This window comes from Protobothrops mucrosquamatus, unplaced genomic scaffold (assembly GCF_001527695.2).
Source record: "Protobothrops mucrosquamatus isolate PMUCROS unplaced genomic scaffold, P.Mucros_1.0 scaffold_215, whole genome shotgun sequence".
Lineage (NCBI taxonomy): Eukaryota > Metazoa > Chordata > Lepidosauria > Squamata > Viperidae > Protobothrops > Protobothrops mucrosquamatus.
The window spans coordinates 527,049-546,774 of NW_015386291.1; the positions used below are offsets into that span (position 1 = coordinate 527,049).

Below are 19,726 nucleotides of genomic sequence, written 5' to 3' on the forward strand. Positions count from 1 at the left end.
CAGTGCCTCCCACTCCTAACTCACCGAGACGCCGCAGCATGATACCATGGTCCACAGTATCAAAAGCCGCTGAGAGGTCCAAAAGCACAAGGACAGAGGAATAACCCCTGTCCCGGGCCCTCCAGAGATCATTTACCAACGTGACCAATGCCGTTTCCGTGCTGTGTCCCGGCCTGAAGCCCGACTGGTATGGGTCTAGTGATGACAATCCCTGCAGTCCTGTTTGTCAGTATTAACCAAATCCCATAGTCATTAAGTGAGGCAACTTCCTGTCAGCTTCCCACAATCAAATCAATGGTAATGCTGGCAGGAAATTGCAAGCCCACGGTGGCTTTCAAGCAGGCAAGCAAGGGGCTGCTGCTGGATGGGAGAGGGCACAATGGGGTACGTGAAAAGCACAGCGAGGGTGTGCAGGCATATGCAAGGGTGCAAGCAAGATGTGAGGGTAAGGGAGGCTGCAAGGGTTGAGGAGGTTGCGTGTGAGTGACAAGGGATGGGAAGAGTGCAAGAGCTGGTTGCCAAGTGCCCAGATGCAATCATATAACCAGAGAAGCGATGGAATGGCAGGAACTCCAACAACTGGTCATAACCACCATCTGTTCAGCACCATCGTAATTCTGGTCATCGTTCAATGGTCATTGAACAAATGGTTGTAAGTCGAGGACTACCTGTATTGTATCCCCCTTCTCAAGAGTGCATCACTAGATCTAATTATCCTAGACGTTTTTTTATCCAATCCTCAACCTCTCCTTTTGAGGGAAGGCTGATGAGAAGATGGTCAGGTTGCAGTTACACAGGGCCTGGGAGAAGCAGATTGTCAGAACTTCTCTCAGTCAGGATTCAGGCCATGGCCTAGTATAGATACAGAAGTATAACTTAAGAGTGGAGCCAGGATAGGAGTGGTGCACCAATCCTGGCACGCCTTGTTCACACAGCAGCTTTCCGTATTATCAGACACAGTATCCTTTCTGTCTATCTGCAGAGAATAGTGGTGAGAGGCAAAGTGTTATGGTGGTTTGCCTCCTTTCTTTGTGAAAGGTCAGTGTTGGGGAGGGGGAAAGAATTTGAGTCCAAAACCCCTGATTTCTGGAGTACAGCAGTACCAATGCCCTTGCTCCTCTTGTTTAATATCTACATGTGGTTGTGTATATTACACAAGAGGTTGCCCATCAGTTCGGGGTCAGGTATCATTGATATACCGATGATACTCAGTTGTACATGTCAACCTTGGCTAGCCAAGCAATGCTGTCAAGGTCTTGTAATAGTGCCTGGAACAAATCTGGATGGAGAAGAACAATGATATTATTTAATAAGATCTCTGAAAGATGGGAGCCATGGATGACTTACATCAAAGATCTCACAAAAGTGTCTGTTCATAATCAACTCATGGTGATGCATGAACAAAACACATTTTTTCCTTATTTTCTATAAAGATTTTCAATCATGCAGTCATGATTGTCCCAAAGGTTCTTTTTCTAAAAGGCAGCTGGACTTTCTTGGGGGTTTTTTTTCCCTTTGAAAATATTTCACTTCTCATCCAAGAAACTTCATTAATTAGAACCGAAGAAGCTTTTTGGATGAGAAGTGAAATATTTTCAAAGGAAAAAATCCCGAGAAAGTCTAGTTGCCTTTTAGAAAAAGAACCTTTTGGGACATTTTTTTTTTGAAGTTGCAACTTAAAAGTAAGCAAGAACAACAAAGCCAAGTTGGTATGAAAATATGCACCTTAGTAGCAGTGGGTATCACAGCATCTGGGACCTTACCATCTTCTTCAAGTACTTCTGTTAGTTCAGCCTGCAAATCAGGCAAATATATTGTTAAATATATTGTTAAAGCTACATATGAAATTTAAACAAGAGAATTTTTGTTTCTACCTCTAACAGAGCATGCTTTTTGACGATATAACATAGCACCTAGGTGTTATTAAATCGTGTTCCAAACTACATTTCTTTCATTTCCACCTCTAACATAATATGTTTCATAGTGACCGGGTGTTACTAGATCCCAAGGTATTGTTACCATTAGTTCATCATCATCTTCTAAATCTTCCTCTTCTGCCCCGTCCTCTTCATCAAGGTCCTTCATACAGAAGGCAGCCATTTTTTCAATAGCTTCCATTGGCAAAGGAGCTAAGAAAGAAAAAGTAGCAGCATCAACCAGCAGTCACTCTCATGTGCCATGAATAGAACAGAATATCTTTATTGTCACTGTGTAACTCACAACGAAATTAAGTGCTGTCCACAGTGCACACTACACACAAGTAAAAACCACAAATAAGAACATGCATTATATACACATATCCTTCACATTCTATTTACCAGTCATTTTCAAATATACAAGTAAAAAACACAAATAAGAACATGCATTATATACACACATCCTTCACATTCTATTTACTTCAATGTTGCACTATACAGTGATATTTAAATGGTTACAGCTCTGCGATAACAACTATTTTTCAGCCTATTTGTCTTTGTTTATATTACCATCTGCCAGATGGTAATAGTTCAAAAAAAGAATGTCCAGGTTGAGATGAGTCTTTAAGAATATTTTGAGCTTTCCTAAGACAATGGGAACTGTACAGTTCGTCTGGGGAGGAGGAGAGGGCAGCTAATAATCCTCTGGGCAATGGTAATGACCCTCTGGACCGCTTTCCTACATGCTACTGTGCAGCAAGCAAACCACACACGAATGCAATAAGTTAGAATGCTCTCTATGGAGCAACGGTAGAAGGTCACCAGAAGTTTTCATTCAGTTGTTGTTTCCTGAGAAGTCTCAAGAAATATAATCTCTGTTGGGCCTTCTTAACCAATGCTATAACATGAGCACTCCAGGTCAGGTCCTCCTTTGTGGTAACACCCAGAAACCTAAAGCTGGCCACCCGCTTCACACAGTCTCCGCTGATGATCAGGGGATGAATGTCTGATCTATTCCTTCTGTAATCTACTATAAGCTCCTTGGTCTTAGTGGTGTTGAGAACCAAATTATTGTCTCTACATCACAAGACTAACTGCTCCACCTCATCCCAGTAGGCAGACTCATCCCTCTTAGAGATAAGCCCCACCACTGTTGTATCATCTGCAAATTTAACAATAATATTGCTGGGATGAGTGGGGGTGCAGTCATAAGTGTAGAAGGTGTAAAGTGAAATCAGCTCAAGATTGTATTACTTACAATTTATTGTTCTGATCTCTACTTCTATTGTAGGCCACCTTGAGCTGGTTTGGAAGAGACCAGCACAAAAATACCAATAATAACATTCCAGAAAGATGCAAGAAACCAGCAGCAATTAAAAAAAAAAATCATATATCCACTTCGTAGACCTCATAAATCACTACTTTTAAGTCATAACAACCCCATAAAACTCTAGAGTCCACTTACTTTTTCCGTTTCGCTTCTCTTTGGGATCTGGTTGGCCTCCAACAATGGCCAGGAATTCAGCTTCCAGTTCTTGATTATCCTCTCCATCGCCAGCCATCATGTTTTCAGGAGAGAAATCCAACAGCAAACCCATCTGTATAATAGGATTCAACCAAGTTAGAGGTTGCTTCATAGATACATTCTTATGGTGCTAATTTTATTTTAAGGAAATGTTAGTACATATTTCAAGGGAAGGAGATTGAGGACATATAAAAGAAAATAATTTGCTATCTAGAACACAGTTAAACTGTGGAATTCATTATCCTAAAATGTAGCTTTATCAGTAGCCAACTTTTCTTACAGGTCAGTTCACGCATAAGATTGTCAACAGTTATCAATCATTATGTTTAATTCCTCTGCTATAGGAAATACCAGTTGCTAAAGAGTATATACTCAGTCCTTCCATCTAGCACTCAGTTGGCTTCTTTGGGAACAAAATGGCTTGATCTGGTATAGGATCTCTAAAATAACTAGCATCTCTGTGAGAGAGCAAAGATCTTACTAAAGTTTTTATTAAGTAAAGCTGGATGCTGTACAAAAAGAAAGATAGGTTTAATGAAAACTTTGAAGTTATTGTTTACATGCATAAAATTGCAGATGTTAATGTGGGGAAATTGGGTGAAAAACTGTCCCAACAAAAGATTTTTTTTGTAATAATAATGGCAGTCATTAGGAGCCACTCAAAAGGTATGCTGCTGAGTGTTTCCAATGCCTCCAGGCCTTATTGACACCACCAGCTCAATCACTGTCATTACTCTGGTACCGTAGCTGCTGAACAGCTGATCTGAGCACAAGCTTTTTTAATTGATTATTTTTAATATATCAATTGTCTTTTCAAGCCACAACTCATGCAGGTCTGCTCTAAATTAAAAGGCCCGTGACATTTAATATCAGCATCACTATATTTATGTCATTGGATAAGATTTTTTTCAACAACTTTTCAGGACCTAAGAAAAAGAAATACTATATTGTGGTGCTTTTTTAACTAACTCCAAGCATAGCTGTATTGGGATTTAAGCTTTATTTGTCATTTAAGCTGTCATTTAAGAGTAAATAGAGTCACACTGTTAGGATTAGGAATTTAGGAATCTTGTTTGATAGCATGAGATTTCATAAAATATACCATCTCTTCCTGTACAAGGTACAGCAGAAATCAATGCTTGGATTTCTGCTGGGCAATTTAAGGCAATATTAGATCACATTTTCCAAAGTCATGATAATAAAAAGCATACATCACTTTCAATTGGCAGTGATGAGCACTGCAGTATTTCCTATGGTATAAAGCACAGGTGTAAAACTCGCTGCGTCACATGACATGTCGTGACGTATTGCAACATTTTTTTGCATTGCCGGAGCTGGGATGGGCACAGCCTCCGTATGATGCAACTGGCCCGCAGGCTGGCACTTTGACACCCCTGCTATAAAGTTTCCTGAGAGAGAAGATTTGACCTATAGGCAACAAAAATAGGACAACAGGGATTTGGAAGAGATATTATGGCAGCTTGCACAGTCAGCCAGATGTTTAAGTTGCATTTGGCATTTTTGTCCACCTATTGAGTCCTTCCCAAGGACCAAGGATATGTACATATTGTTTTTCAATAATATTAAATGTACTGCAGGATGTAAAACCGCCTTCTGGTCAGTGCCAATGTGTTCAAATGATGCTCCAGCTGTTTTGGAATTATTATTTATTCAATTTATATATCTGCCCATCTCATCTAAGCAATTCTGGCAGCTCGCAACAAGTTAAAAAAAACACAATCCAATAAAAACTAATATACAACTATATAACAACCATCCACAATCAAAGTAAAACAAATAGTCATGATCACAGGCAGAATCCATCCTTACATCAGCTCAACACAGCCATTGTAAAAGCTCCCCACTATCACCAAAGCCACAGGGATGGTGACAGAACCAAGTGTCAGGGCTTTCCTAAAGATTCCACATATCAAAGGTTAGAAGAAATGTATAATGACTTACTTGTCTGGCTGCAGCAGTCCCCTTGCCTCCTCGTGAAGGTGGTGGTGGTGGCGGCTTCCTGTTCTTCTTCATTTTCCTTTACTATGCCCTCAGTAAGTGCAAGATAGCATTAGACAGATGGATCTAAAGATATTTAGAAAGCCTTTCATAAGTTCTTGTCTCTGTTTCTCACCTTCCCATCATCCATCTCCTCTCCCTTTCTGTTTTCAGCTCTCACTTCCTTCTCCACATAGACTTCATACAGCAGGAGACAGTTAAATTAATACCTTGTAAAATGAAGTATAAAGACTGCTTTGAGCTCAGTCTAACTCACAATTAGTACTGTAAATAGACAGATCCATGCAGTTTTCTTGGCAACAGCATAGAAGTGTTTTGCCATTCCTCTCTTCCAATTTTCTTTGAATTTCAGTCTAGATCATAGTTCCTGGTGTTATTTCACCCAAGTACTAACCAGGTACAACTCTCTTAGCTTTTTCAGAAACAGCCAAGGATGCCTAGGTGTTGCCATCTATAATGACTAACATTTAAATCAAGAAGCACCTACTTCTTCCCATCACACCCCAATATCTCCCACATTCTTTTGTTGACATGCTGTTGAAATCCATGGGAGTTTATTTATAAGAGTATCTGATGTGAGTTATGTAGAGTATCAATTTTAACAACACTTATGATCACTGGGTAATAAATCATAATATGTCCTTTACTATAAAGGACAGTCCTTTATTTTCTTGGTTTTGCTCTGGAATAGGGTCACTGTACACATACATCACCAAACTCAATGTCCCAGCCATCCTTACAAATAAATTCCATAATGACTTTCCAGAAACATACATGAAACCATCTTTCCAACCTCTTATTCCCCTTAACAGTCTATGCTAAAACTGTAGAATTAGTTCTACAACTAAATTTAACAATAACAGACAGCATTTAACACTTAATAGGAATTATCTTGCTACTTATGTACTTGGTGTGGTATTCTTCTCTTTGTAAGTCAGCCCATATTGTGTTCCTATTGTAGAATACTGAGGCTCATCAGCTGAAATATTAATTAGAAAAAGGCCCACCGAATTCTGTTTGCATTGGGAGCTTATTCTCAAGTAACGGCGTCCAATTTGGCCTATCTGTACCACAAATCAGGACAAGAACTACAGTACTCCTAGTTCTTCAATGGAAACTCCGGTTTTCTCTTTCCGTAATATAGGAATCACAATACCGTTCTGGCTTACAGGACACTTGCATAAATAACAAGGAAATGAATATCAAGGTTTAACAGGATTATCTTGATTTGCGGGTTCCCTGCTTTCCCCCCCCCATAAACTTTCATGCAGCGATCTCTCCCCCACACACACACACCCCGCGCGCGCAACATGTAATGCAACGGGGAGGGGGGCAATGTCACCCCTTCCCCCTTTGTATTAAAAGGCACTCACTTCCTGCTTTCTCTCCTGAAGCCTCCCGCGACACCGCGCTTGCCTTTACGGCTCCCTTGCCTTGATGGTCACGGCAATGCCTTTCCTGCTTTACGGTACATCCAGTCTTTTGCTGATTGGGAGCCGTCCGCGGACGTAGCTCCTTTTTCTCTTTAATGCAATTGCTGATTGTTGAGCCGTTGGCGGATTATCGTGTTAAAAGGGTCAAAAAAAGAGCCCTGGGCGTATCACTGCATTATTTGGCAGCAATAGGTTGCTCAGCGCTTAAAAATGGCACAGTCAATTAAGGACCAAGCACCCGACATTCTCAAAGAGTTCCAGATTTAAGCTTGACGCAGCTGAAAAAACTAGATCGTTTCTGAAAATCGAAATGTTGCCTTCCAACTGTTTCCTGCTGCAAGAAGGGGAAAAAATAATCGCACATAATTGTCCTTATTAAAGAGGGTTGGTGTTGAATATTATTCCGATTGGGAAGTCTAGATACAGATGCATCATTCTCCGTATTATTAATTTTAGTCTCTCCATAAACCCCGAGATCGAGAAGCTGATAAGAAATGTACAACGATGAAAAGAGCTTACAATTTAGTCCAAGTTGATGCTTCCATCTTCAAATGAACTAGTGAAACGGAGTGGGAGAAAACTTAACCGAAAACTTTCTAGAATAATTTTTTTGTCTCGCTGAGGAAAGCAGAACAATTTGTAATAATTAGGTCTGAGCGTCCGCAGGCATAGAGAAGTGTTGTTACCCCGAATTGAGAAGATCCCGCAAGTGAGACGGTGTATAACTCTGCTGTTTCTACGTTTATCTTCCTGCCGATCTAAGTGGAGTAGGCAGGGTTTCTATCCAGGGGCGTGGCGTTAAGGAATAGAATAGGAGGAGCCACTGCTAATTGAGGAGTGAAAGGCTGAAAGCGGTTACTTTAAGACGCTGTTGAAAACAGGGCATGCTTTGATTTGGCGGGAAAAGCTTTTGTCGGTTTAAGCAGCTGGTGTGCTTTAGGCTCCTGGACGCATGTAGGATCAGTTACGCGTATAATAATAATAATTTATAAATACTCCTGGGCAAATTGCTGCATGGAAAGAGTGTAATTTTTGGATCCCTTGTCTTTCAAGAAACAAAATCTGTCTCCACATAATACTCCAAGCATATAACAGCCCAATACAGTCATTTTCAAATATACTGGTTCTAAAGACAAAATCCTACTTTAATAATAATTGATGAGATGAATGTTAATGAATTTAAAAAGATGCTTTCTTAAGCAGGCTGCAAACATAAATGTTATTCTTGAATACAAAACTTTAAAAAAATTATACGCTTAATGCCTGGGAAGACCTGCATAAAAGCAAAGAATGTCAACAAGTGTTCTCTAATAGGATGTCTTTCCACTACCAATGGTTTTATGTGGAAAAAAAGAACAAAATAAGAAAAATTCTACAACATTTCAGTCCACATCTAATTATCTCATCTACATCTGTAGGCTTGTAGTCACATATTTGTCACTGCATCATGCTTGGTTACACCATCAGTTTTATTATATTAGGAGTCCTTTACATAACCTGTCTAATAAGCCATAACTCTACAAACAATGGGCATTTTAAAAAATGAACTGAGAATTTGAAGGAAATGTTTCACATTTTTTTCAGAAAATACAGTAGATCCCATTAAGCTGGTAAACAATTTAGACCAGCAGAAAGTCTTATTTTCATTTATCGGGGTGGGAGGGTGGCTATTCCTACTTAGCTTCTTCCTCACTCCCTCGAGGAAAAAAAGTAAGCTAAGAAGATTAATTTCAGTTTTAAATAGAAAAATGACGTACCAGAATTGTTTAGCTCAAACTTTAATATTGAAGCATGAAAAATGTAAACCAAAATGTTTATGCAATAGTGGTGAATATCTGTAGCTCGGGTGTAGGATGAGGGTGAAGGTTTGTTCTTCGAGCTTGTAGGTTGGAGAATGAACCTACAAGCTCAGAACGAAGCTTCACCCTCAAAACGTTTATGTTAAAACAAGAAGTTTCAACTTCAGTTTTCAAAATATCATGAAATGTGATAAAATGTCCAATAGAGAAATGTGTTTTTTTTTAAAAAACAGAAATCTGACACCACTGCTCAAACTTCCTTTCCAATTTGCCAAGCTGCCTCAAAATGAGTAAAAGAAGAAACACTCAGATTTCAGGTGACAGAAACATAAAAATATTTTTCTTTTGTATTATTTTATTTATATCTTCTTAAAATCTTTAATACCTGCCTGGATGCTACAATATAGCTTCCTACATCCTTCAGTTTAAGCACTGGGGGGGGGGAGCCATAAAATATTCAGATTAAATATTAAGGCATTCATTATTGGAATCAAATTCTTTAGCAACAAAACATTCTGAGTCGCAACAGGAATGATGGAAGCACATATAGGACAGAGGTTGTCCACTTCTATGCTAAGTCAATAAGTTATGATTTGATAAATCACAATGGTTGGGTTCATCCAACATACTAAGCCAAATATATGGAAATTCAGAAAATGAGTTTGAATCTATGATAAAGCAGTCAAGTATCTTTCTGCTAAGTATAGATAGTTTTTCACAAGTCTGCTTTGCTTAAAGATACAATTGTTTTTTCTTTGTACTTATATATTCCAGCAATGTGTGTGTGTTTGTGTGTGTAATATTTTAAATAATTAGAATAGAAAAATCATGTCACATTTGTGAACTGTGAATGTGTCCAAACCAAACTTTTTATTGCATTTTAATTTCATATTTGTTCACTTTCCCATTTTTATATTTTCAGTTCTACAGCTATAAGCACTTTTTAAAAAAATGTTTAAATAGTAAAACTAATAGTTTAATATAGAATTTTTACAATTTTATCTATCCAGCATTCGACAGCTGAATTCACAAACATACGGTGAATAAATGCAGTGATGTAAATTCAGTTTATTCCTTTTAAAAGGATTTCAGTGATGAAAATTGTTATTGTAGTTGTTGAGGGATAGCATGATGTATGTTTCTCTCTGTGTGTGTGTGTGTGTGTGTGTGTATTTGTGAGTATTCTATAGACATCTAGTTGGCCATAGTTAGAAATATTAGTTTCTCCATTTCTTGAATACTCTTGAAACATTATTTTCAGTGAAACGTTTGTTCTACAATGAGTTAGTTACTCTGCAATCTGCTGCACTATTATTTGGGAGTCAATCCACTTTGAAATACAATGCAATAATTTTCAAGAAAACATTTATTTGTTTATTTATTGTTTATCAAATTTATTTGCCATCCATCATGCAGTTTAGACAACATGCATAGCATGTCAAAATCCTTTAAATTCAGCTTCCATAGGAAAAAAGTATATTGCTGACCAGTCCATATATAATAATGTATTCACTCAGACACATACAGTACTGCCCTTCCCTTGCCTTGACCCACTTTCTTCATGCTAGCATGATTTTATAAATCTCATGCCCCCCATCATTTGGTTTGCCCTCTTCTGTACTTTTTTCAGCTTTATTATATCTTTATATCCTTTCTCAAATACAGCAACCAGAACTAAACAGAATACTCCAAATGCAAATATATTATAAATTACTAAAAGAGTAATTATTTATTTTCAATTATTTCCCTAACAGGAAAAATTGAAGGATCTGTCCAAAGATGCAGTGATTCAGTACTATCCAAAGCCTGTCATTTTTAGAAATGATGTTGATAGTCTATGCCAGGGGTCTTCAAACTTGGCCCTTTTATGACTTGTGGACTTCAACTCCCTGAATTCCTCAGCCAGGCATGTTGGCTGAGGAATTCTGGGAGTTGAAGTCCACAAGTCATAAAAGGGCAAAGTTTGAAGACCCCTGGTCTATGCTTTAATAAATTGAGCATAGGTTATTTGTTTATTTGCTTATTTATTTATGAAAATTTTAAAATTTAATTTAAGAAAACCATGGCTGTCCAACCCACTCTCAATGACTCTGGATGGTTTACATGGATAAAACCCCAATATATTGAATTGAATATTTTATTTGGCCAAGTGTGATTACACACACAAGAAATTTGTTTCAGGTAAAGAAGCTCCCAGTATACATGCAAAGCAACAAAATAATAATAAACATAAATTATAAAAGCAATAAAAAGCAATAATCCCCACCTCCTTGGCAACAATCAAATGAGACATTTGATGGGCTCCGTCCCACTCTGGGGTCCCCAGGCCCATTGCAAAACTAGTTCTTTGGGGCCTTGTGAAAGAGTGTTAAAATGGGGGCCAATCTCATCATTTCCAGTAGGAATGATGTTCCACAGGGAACATTTAATTTAAGTCCTATATTAATAGGAATTGTATACATTATGCATCATATTGTATATAATATTTGTAATTAAATCAATAGGATATTCACTTTCATTTAGTAAGTGCATTTATTAAACAGCTGTGTTTCTTATACGTTACACTTAATTGATATTATTTTTATCCTCTCTCTCAAAAGAAGAAAATAAGGAGCAAGGCATTTCTAAGCCAAAGAAGAATACTAGAAAGAAAATGCCTTTGACAAAAGAAAGTGATATAGAAATGTTAACCCAAGCTTCTCAAACTAGTCATCCTCTCTCTATACCAGAAGTATATGAAGAATGTAAAGAAAATATGGAAGAAGATCAGGAGCTAAGGTAACAATCATATTTTTTTTAAAAAGTTTATGAATCATTGTTAACATACAATGGTAATAACATCTTCTCCCCCCCCCCACTTTTTAAGAAATAAAAGAGTGCTTCTGTATATATCTAATTCCAAAACGGTGTCCCAACCAGATGCTCTGGAGATGTTTTAGGACTATAACTCCTGAATTTTCAGCCAGCTTATCCAAATACATATGAAAAATAAGGCACTCTTAGTTTAACAAAGAGAAGGACATGATAGCAGTGTTCCAATATCTCAGGGGCTGCCACAAAGAAGAGGGAGTCAAGCTATTTTCCAAGGCAGAACAAGAAGCAATGGGTGGAAACTAATCAAAGAGAGAAGCAACCTAGAACTATGGAGAAATTTTCTGACAGTGAGAACTATTAACCAGTGTAAACTGCCTTCAGAAGTTGTGCATGCTCCATCACTGGAGGCTTTTAAAAAAGATTGGACAGCCTTTGTCAGAAATGATACAGAGTCTCCTGCTTGAGCAGAGGTTTGGATTAGAAGACCTCCAAGGTCCCTTCCAACTCTGTTATTCTTTTCTGTTACTTCTAGTTTGAGCTCTCAGATAACACTGCTCCCAGCCTTGTGGATCACCATCTAGAACCCCTTATTCTTTTTTTATCCAGTAAAGGGATTTGATTGATTCCCCTCTAACAAAGATAATGATTATTCCTGTTGATGAAATGTTCATTTAGCACAAAAAGATCACCAGTCACTGTTGCAGTGTGGCAAGAAGGTAAAAAACATGTTTCTTGGGGGGGGGGGGGAGATGTCGTAGCTGGAGATATATGTCAGCAATTATAGAGCTCTACTTCTGGATTTCTACCCTGCAATGTTCCAGAAAATGAAGGATAGGGAGTATTAGCTAAATATCATTCATTCAGTTTGGATAGGCAAACATATTGCTGTAAACACTGCAAGGGAAATATTGATGGGAGGTGGAGGTGGTTATATCCAGTGGTTCCTCTACTGCCAACTGTGGCACTGCAACCTTTTATATAGGGCCCAAAGAGTCAATAATTAATGGGGCACCCATTTTATATAGTGGTATAGTGGTTAGAATGCAGTAAGTCTTGAGGATCTGTAGCCATGGTACATGGCCATAAAAGGTATTTAAAGAGGGTCCGTGGAGAAGAAAAGTTTGAGAACTGTTGGCTTTGGGTATTCCACTGCTTTGATTTGCTGTTAACTGTTAACCTTACTGAGGTGTTAACAATTCAACAACAGCTCAGTCAGGGAAGCTGGTAGAGCAGCACAAATCAAACTATTGCCTGGAGCCCATCTTAAGCTACAGTGTTTCACATCTGGTTACCTGCAGAGCAAAATCTCTGAAAGCCATTAAAAGGTATTTAAAGGGTGAAGAAAAGGTTGAGAACCTACTGCTCTGACTCTTTCAATTCAACTGCAATCTTCCCCTCCTCTTTCTGCCTGAAGTTGCTTATCTGATTAAGCTCCTCTAGAAAACAGAGCTAGTTTGTTATCTTTGCAATTGGCAGGAGCAGCAGCAGCAGCAGCAGCAGCAGCAGCAGCAGCAGCAGCCACAGCCACTGTGGTTCTCATTTCACTTAAAGCCCATCTTATTAAAAGCGACTCCACCAAATGTATGTCAATTGCGTAGTAATGATACTGAAGTAACCAACTTAGGGAATGAGTATTGCTTTCTTTGAATCCCACTGTCTGCTATTAAGTCTATTAAGGATGATTTATAGGTAAATCTGTCAGTTTGTTCCCTTTTCACAGTACATTCAGCTTATTGAATTTTTACTTGGGTTACAGCAGCTTGATTATTTTTGGATTCAGAAACTGAAGTAGAAATAATTTATTACAAACACACACATTCCAAAAATACAAACTAATAATGGAGATGATAATCCCATATAACTCATAACTTTATTAAATTGGAGCAGCACAGTGAGGTTTTAAATTAGATTTTCCCCCCAATAGAAACATAGAGTTAATTTATTATGATAGGACTGAGTAAATACATGAAGGGGCTCTTTCAGTGAATCTACTTTCACTTTTATTTCTGTTAAATAATCTACAATTTACAAAGCAGTCTGCACCATCAGTAAGCTTTGCCTAGATATGAGATCTGTAGTTTCATTTTTAGAAGCCTCTTCCTGACGACTTTTTGGAGTACATGCTGCAACCAAACCTGCTGTAGCTGCTTCCAGAAGAAGAAACTGTTAGAGGCCCAGGGAATTTGGTTTCTCATGTTGTTGGTAGAATGGTCCACTACAGTTTCATCTTGTGAGTCCCAATTCAATGCATCATTTTTATCTGGAGTCACTTGGTTTATTAATAACCCTAATGCTGGTGTTGTCATTACTTAACTATCTTCTTCAGTCACCTTTTTAAATTCCATGAGGTCATCTAGTTCTTGTTGCTTGGATGGTTTAAGCGATATCTACATACCAGAATTAATTCTTATCATGTTTTCCTCTTTTCCATGCTGCAATCTTCTCTTGATGATAAAATATACTTTAATCAGTTCTCACCCAGTGATAGTATTGAATACTAGCATTAGCTGTGAGACAATTACATAAACCGCCATGGTCCCAAAGCTGGATGTCCCAACAGTATTGGGGCAAGTTGAAGAGGGATTCAAAATACTGGTAAAATCCTCCTAATTCTGTTTTCAAGTAGTAGAGATGTCCAAAGCCATGACTACCTAAATGCCTGTTCCCAGGAAATGAAATAATTGTAGTACATGTTTCTTTGCTAGCCAGAGGAATGTATGCAACTGGTTCCCTTCCCATTTGTATCCTAATTGTTTAATCCAATACTGCTATGCCTCATATCCCTTTCTAGTCCCACATAATATGCATTGCATACACAATATACTAAGCACAATTTATCTTGACATTTTCCATTTCCCTCTTCAATGTATGCATTAGAATAGAATAGAGCTGGAAGGGACCTTGGAGGTCTTCTAGTCCAGCCCCCCCCCCCCCGCTCAAGCAGGAGAACCTATACCATTTCAGTCTCTTCTTAAAAACTTCAGTGTTGGAGCATTCAAAGCTTCTGGAGGCAGGTTGTTCCACTGATTAATGGTTCTAATTGTTCCACTGATTAATGGTTCTATCTTAGTTCTAGGTTGCTTCGCTCTTTGGTTAGTTTCCATCCGTTGCTTCTTGTCCTGCCCTCTGGTGCTTTGGAGAATAACATGACCCCCTCTTCTTTGTGGCAGCCTCTCAAATACTGGAATACTGCTATTATGTCTCCCCTATTTCTTCTTTTCTTTAGACTAGCCAGACCCAAGTCTTCATATGTTTTAGTCTCCAGGACTTGGATCATCTTAGTTGCTCTTCTCTCAACTTTTTCCAAGGTCTCAACATCTTTTTTGTAGTATGGTGACCAAAGTTGGTTGCAGTATTCCAGGTATGGTCTCACTAGGGTTTTATAAAGTGATACTAATACTTCGCGTGATCTTGATTCTATGCCTCTGCTTATACAACCCAGGATTGTATTAGCTTTTTTAGCTGCTGCTGCACACTGCTGGCTCATAGGTCAAGTGATCGTCCATTAGGATTCCAAGGTCCCTCTCACAGTTACTGTTTTTTGAGCCAGATCTCACCTAATCTGTACTTTTATCTTTGATTTTTTCCTACCTAAATGTAAAACTTTGCTTTTCTCCACATTAAAATTCATTTTGTTTGATAGGGTCCATTGTTCCAGTTTGTCAAGATCTTTTTGAATCCTCAGCTTATCTTCTGGGGTGTTGGCTATTCCTGCCAGTTTAGGGTCATCTGCAGATTTGATGAATTCCCCTTCTATTACCTCATCTAAGTCATTGATGAAGATATTGAAGAATACTGGGCTTAAGATGGAGCCTTGTGGTACCCCACTGCTTACTTCTCTCCATGTGGATATAGTACCATTGGAGACTACTCATTGAGTATGGATTGTCAGCCAGCTACAAATCCATCTGGTGGTGATGTTGTCTATTCCACCTTTTTCTACCTTACCAAGCAGTAGATTAATTCCTCATTGTTCTTTTTTGTTTTGCTTTTTAATGCATGCTGCTTTAAATGTGCTCACCAGATGCCAGTCATTTGAGCATCCAGTTGATCAGAATCTCATTTCTCTTTAAATATCACTGTAGCTTGAAAAATTGGCAGAATAACTGCTTTCTCATAAAGTAAGTAAAGAGTTCATATAAATGCTTGTAATTGTTTATAAACAATTGGCTCTTTGAGTATATGAAAGGCAAAATAATTTATTACATGCATACCAAAAGTGCAAATCAATAATGGAGATCATAAACACATAACTCTTAAGTCTGTTATATTGCAGCAGCACAGAAACATAGAAATTATAATGTTTTTGCTATTACATATCAGAATTTGGGAGAAACCATTAAAACCATTAAAACCATTAAAATATCACAAAGTGGTGTACAAGGTTTTAAACTGAACTTGATACAAATGGCTTATTCCTAAACAATTTTATGGAGGATGAAACTGGATAGATTTATTTTCTGTAGTGGAAGAAGGTACTCTGCAGTAATTCCTTGAAATGAGACACTGTCTTAGTGACAATGTCCAAGGAGATCTGTCACAATTTTCTTCCTTGGGATTTAATTAAGGAATGGGAAATGAGGGAAGCTGCAGACCACAGGAGGCTGGAAATTAATTAAATACATGCAGCTTGGGACAACTGGCAACTAAAAATGTGCAAACGAGCATGGCACTTTCTATTAATGATAATTTTCTCAGGATTTTTTCCCATTGAACAAATTTATAATGCAAATGCTCTTTAATCAAGGGGAAAATGGATCTATGTGACTGTAATGTACACATATGATAAAGTAGAATGTGAATATAGAGGGAGAGATTTGTGCTTCTTGCTTCGTTTCAGTTGTCGAGTATAAAGTTCATTTATTGGAAGGTGGAAGCCATCTTTTCCCTATTGCAGGATCCTTCTTTTGGGTAGATTCAAATTAGTAATTTGTTGTTTCTAAATCTGAATTCATTTTTTCTTTCCAGCTCTGCGAAATTACTTAAGGCTTGTTCTGAAAGTAAAGAGCTAGAGTACACTAAGGTTGCAATACCTTCTTCACAAGTAAGTACATTCCAATTTCAATGCAAAAACATCTTAGTATATATTTCACAGTGTAATTGCAATTTATATTGTCTTTTTTACCTGGAGATTACCATCTTCCAAAGTTTGCAGGTAATCTTCCCTTAACTACCATTTATTTGTTCAGTGATCATTTAAAATGATGATGGCTAACAAATAGTAGTTACAATAGTAGTTACAACAGTCCTTGAGATTATGGCCCTTGCAGCGCCTCCTCCTCCTCCATCGCTTCCATGGTCAATTTATAAATTTTTAGGCACTTGGCATCCCACCAACTACAACATCCGGGCTGCCAACATTTACAGCACTTACTTCAACTCTTCCCCGTGTACCTATCTCCCCCTCATTTTGTACTTTTGACTACCCTGCACTCCACCTTCACTGACCTTCACTGTGTTTTTCCTGCTGCTAGGAATGTTATTGTAATTTATAGTTATGATTTTCTAGTAAGATGACATCTGTTGCCAGAGAATGTTGCCTCTCAAATCTTTATCAAATTGTATATACTTGAACATCACATATATTCTATTTAGTCTGGGGGTATCTCTTGAGGGAGTATTGCTGCTGGACTCATAACTACTGTTGGAAGAGCAGGTGGAGACCATTGCCAGGAGCCTTTTTGTTCAGGTCCAACTGATATGCCAGTTGCAGACCTTCTTGAGCAGGAACACCTTGCTACAGTGACTTATGCCCTCGTCACTGCACATCACCATTACTGAAACGCTCTCTAAATGGGCTGCCTCTTAAGACCACTCAGAAGCTGCTATTGGTCCAGAATGTAGTGGCCTATGTATTGTCCAGTACTCAGTGGTATAACCATATGACATCAGTTCTGAAGAAGCCTAAGCTTGGGGTCTTAATAGTAGCTTTCCAAGTATAATTCAAAGTACTGTTTTGGGATACCTCAGAGATCACCTCCTTTAATTGGATTTGTCACATCTGAGGCATCTCTACCAGAATAATTTGTTGATAATGCCCCATTCCTGGGAAGTTGAGGTCCAAAGCCCAGGTGCTTCTCTTTGCCCCAGCCTTCTGAAATGGTTTCCTCATAGAAGCGAGGTTGGTTCCATTAATAGCCTTTTGGAAGGTAGTTAAAGGTATTTGGGTGAAATGTGGGATTGTTGGGGTTGTCTTACATTATTTTAATGTTAACTTAATTTTTTACTTCCTGTGTACTATGGAAATGTATTCTGGAGGGTGAGCATAGAGGAGAACCATAACAGGGAAACTGGCCCCAGTGATGCATAGGAGGAAGAAAAGCGAAATAAAAACTGTTTCTTTCTGACAGAAAAACATTCTGCTGAATTACAGAACCAATCGCAGAACCAACTAGTCACAGAACCACTATGGCTTTTCCATGGTATATTTTTCTAGTTTAACCCGCTAAGCAAAAACTTCAGGCGTATGAAGTTTTACTGGGACAAATTGAATACTTTGTTAAATTTAAAAGTTGTTGAGGATATGACTCTCTCATTTTTTTTTAATTATAGAATAGGAAGCTCGTACCAACATTTACAAAGTCAAAAAAATCATTGATTAAAAGACAAGAAAATTTTTTTGAGGAAACTACAGCAATTTTGACAAAAGAGGTATGAGCCCAATATTAGCAACAAACTTTCTGCTTGTTTACAATGTAATAGATATATAATGTAATAGATATTTGCCACCATAAAAAGTGCTTGTGGTTAGATAAAATAGAAATATTTCAAAAGCAATGAAATACAACTAAGATTATATTTTTGCTGCTATTTGCAATCATTTATTTGTGCAATAGTGACATTTTGTAGATGCATTTCTAAAGCTAAGCATTTTCTTGTTCATGTTAAGCATGATATTAAAATATTTTTATTCAAAGTCTTGTTAAAAATATTTTCATTTAAAGGCCTTTTTACAATAAATCTCAATTGGAATATGCTAGCATAATTTTATGTATTTGATTTTGATGACTCCTGACTTTGACTCTGGGCAGATCATAAAATAAGGAGCAACATGCACACAAGTGAATAGGAATACAATAAAAATTAATCCAAAAATAAAGACTTTGTTACAGTGTTTTTATAGCTATATGGTGACTTTATATTCACTGATATCAGAAGAAAACTTGGAGGTGGTGATAAGGATAAAAATAGAAATATTGGATAATTAAACAAATATATTTTTATGAGGTGAGAGAAAAAATATTCAGAATATGCTAAATATTTGCACTTCTTATCTATTCCTTTTTTTTTTGCCTTTTGAAAGGATCAACACGTGGATAAAAATGTATCTAGAATAGCAGTAAATACTGTCCAGAACCCAGTTACATCTGCAGAATTATCAATGACAAAAATGGAGAGTGCTAGAGATCAAATAATCCCTCATTGTGACAAAATAAATGAAAGATTAGATATAAAAATACAAGATAAATATGGAACTAGAAAAATAAACAATAATGATATCGTATCAGAATTATCTGATTCTCAACGAGAAGCAGGGATTGACCCGAATTCCCAAGCAAGCAACTATGAAGAAGAAATGTCACAAAAGCAAGTTACTTTTTCTCTATGTGCATCAAGTAATAATGATGTGAATAATTCTGAAAAGAAAGCTCTCCCTATAGAGCCACTTAACTGCCAACTGGCGAAACAGATGAATGTAAGCATGTTGCCAGAAAATAGGAATATTGACCATATTAAAAGTGGCCAAAATGAAGAAGAGTGTCTGGATAGTTCAGACGCAAATGTGCAACAAGATAAATCGATGCAGATTATCTTGAAAGCAGATGAAATAGATGACCCTAGCTGGACTAATAATGGAAACTGGAAAGATTCACATTATTCTGACTGCATGAATAGCCAAACCCAAAAGGTGACCAGTATGATTCAGCTCCCAGTTATTACAGATATATTCATTCCTACATCAGGAAAATTGAACAGTTCTCCATGTACAACTAGTGCAAGTAAACAGAGAAATGCAGATGCCAAAGAAACAGAGAGACTTCCAGATAAAAGTGGAAAAGCTAAAGAACAAAATGACAACTGTAGATGTAGCAATATTGAAATTTCTGCATCTGGAGCCTATAAATCTGTACTGATTAAAAAAGCGTCTGATCAGCAGAACCTCGAAACAAATGGCAAACCTATAGAGAAAGGCATTAGAAGCATAGACTCTTGTAGAAA

General features: G+C 37.6%; 1 protein-coding gene across 1 annotated transcript in view; it reads right to left on the reverse strand.

Annotated features, from left to right (window-relative positions):
• The window catches only part of CC2D1A (coiled-coil and C2 domain containing 1A), a 54,367-nt gene extending 47,507 nt beyond the window's left edge, over positions 1–6,860 (reverse strand). The window contains exons 1-5 of the mRNA XM_015827489.1: positions 6,834–6,860; positions 5,404–5,526; positions 3,382–3,514; positions 2,020–2,129; positions 1,726–1,794 (exon numbers count right to left, since the gene is read on the reverse strand). Coding sequence (XP_015682975.1) covers positions 1,726–1,794; positions 2,020–2,129; positions 3,382–3,514; positions 5,404–5,475 — 384 coding nt within the window. The 5' untranslated portion in view covers positions 5,476–5,526; positions 6,834–6,860. The remainder of the gene's footprint in view (positions 1–1,725; positions 1,795–2,019; positions 2,130–3,381; positions 3,515–5,403; positions 5,527–6,833) is intronic.
• Between the last annotated feature and the right edge of the window lie 12,866 nt (positions 6,861–19,726).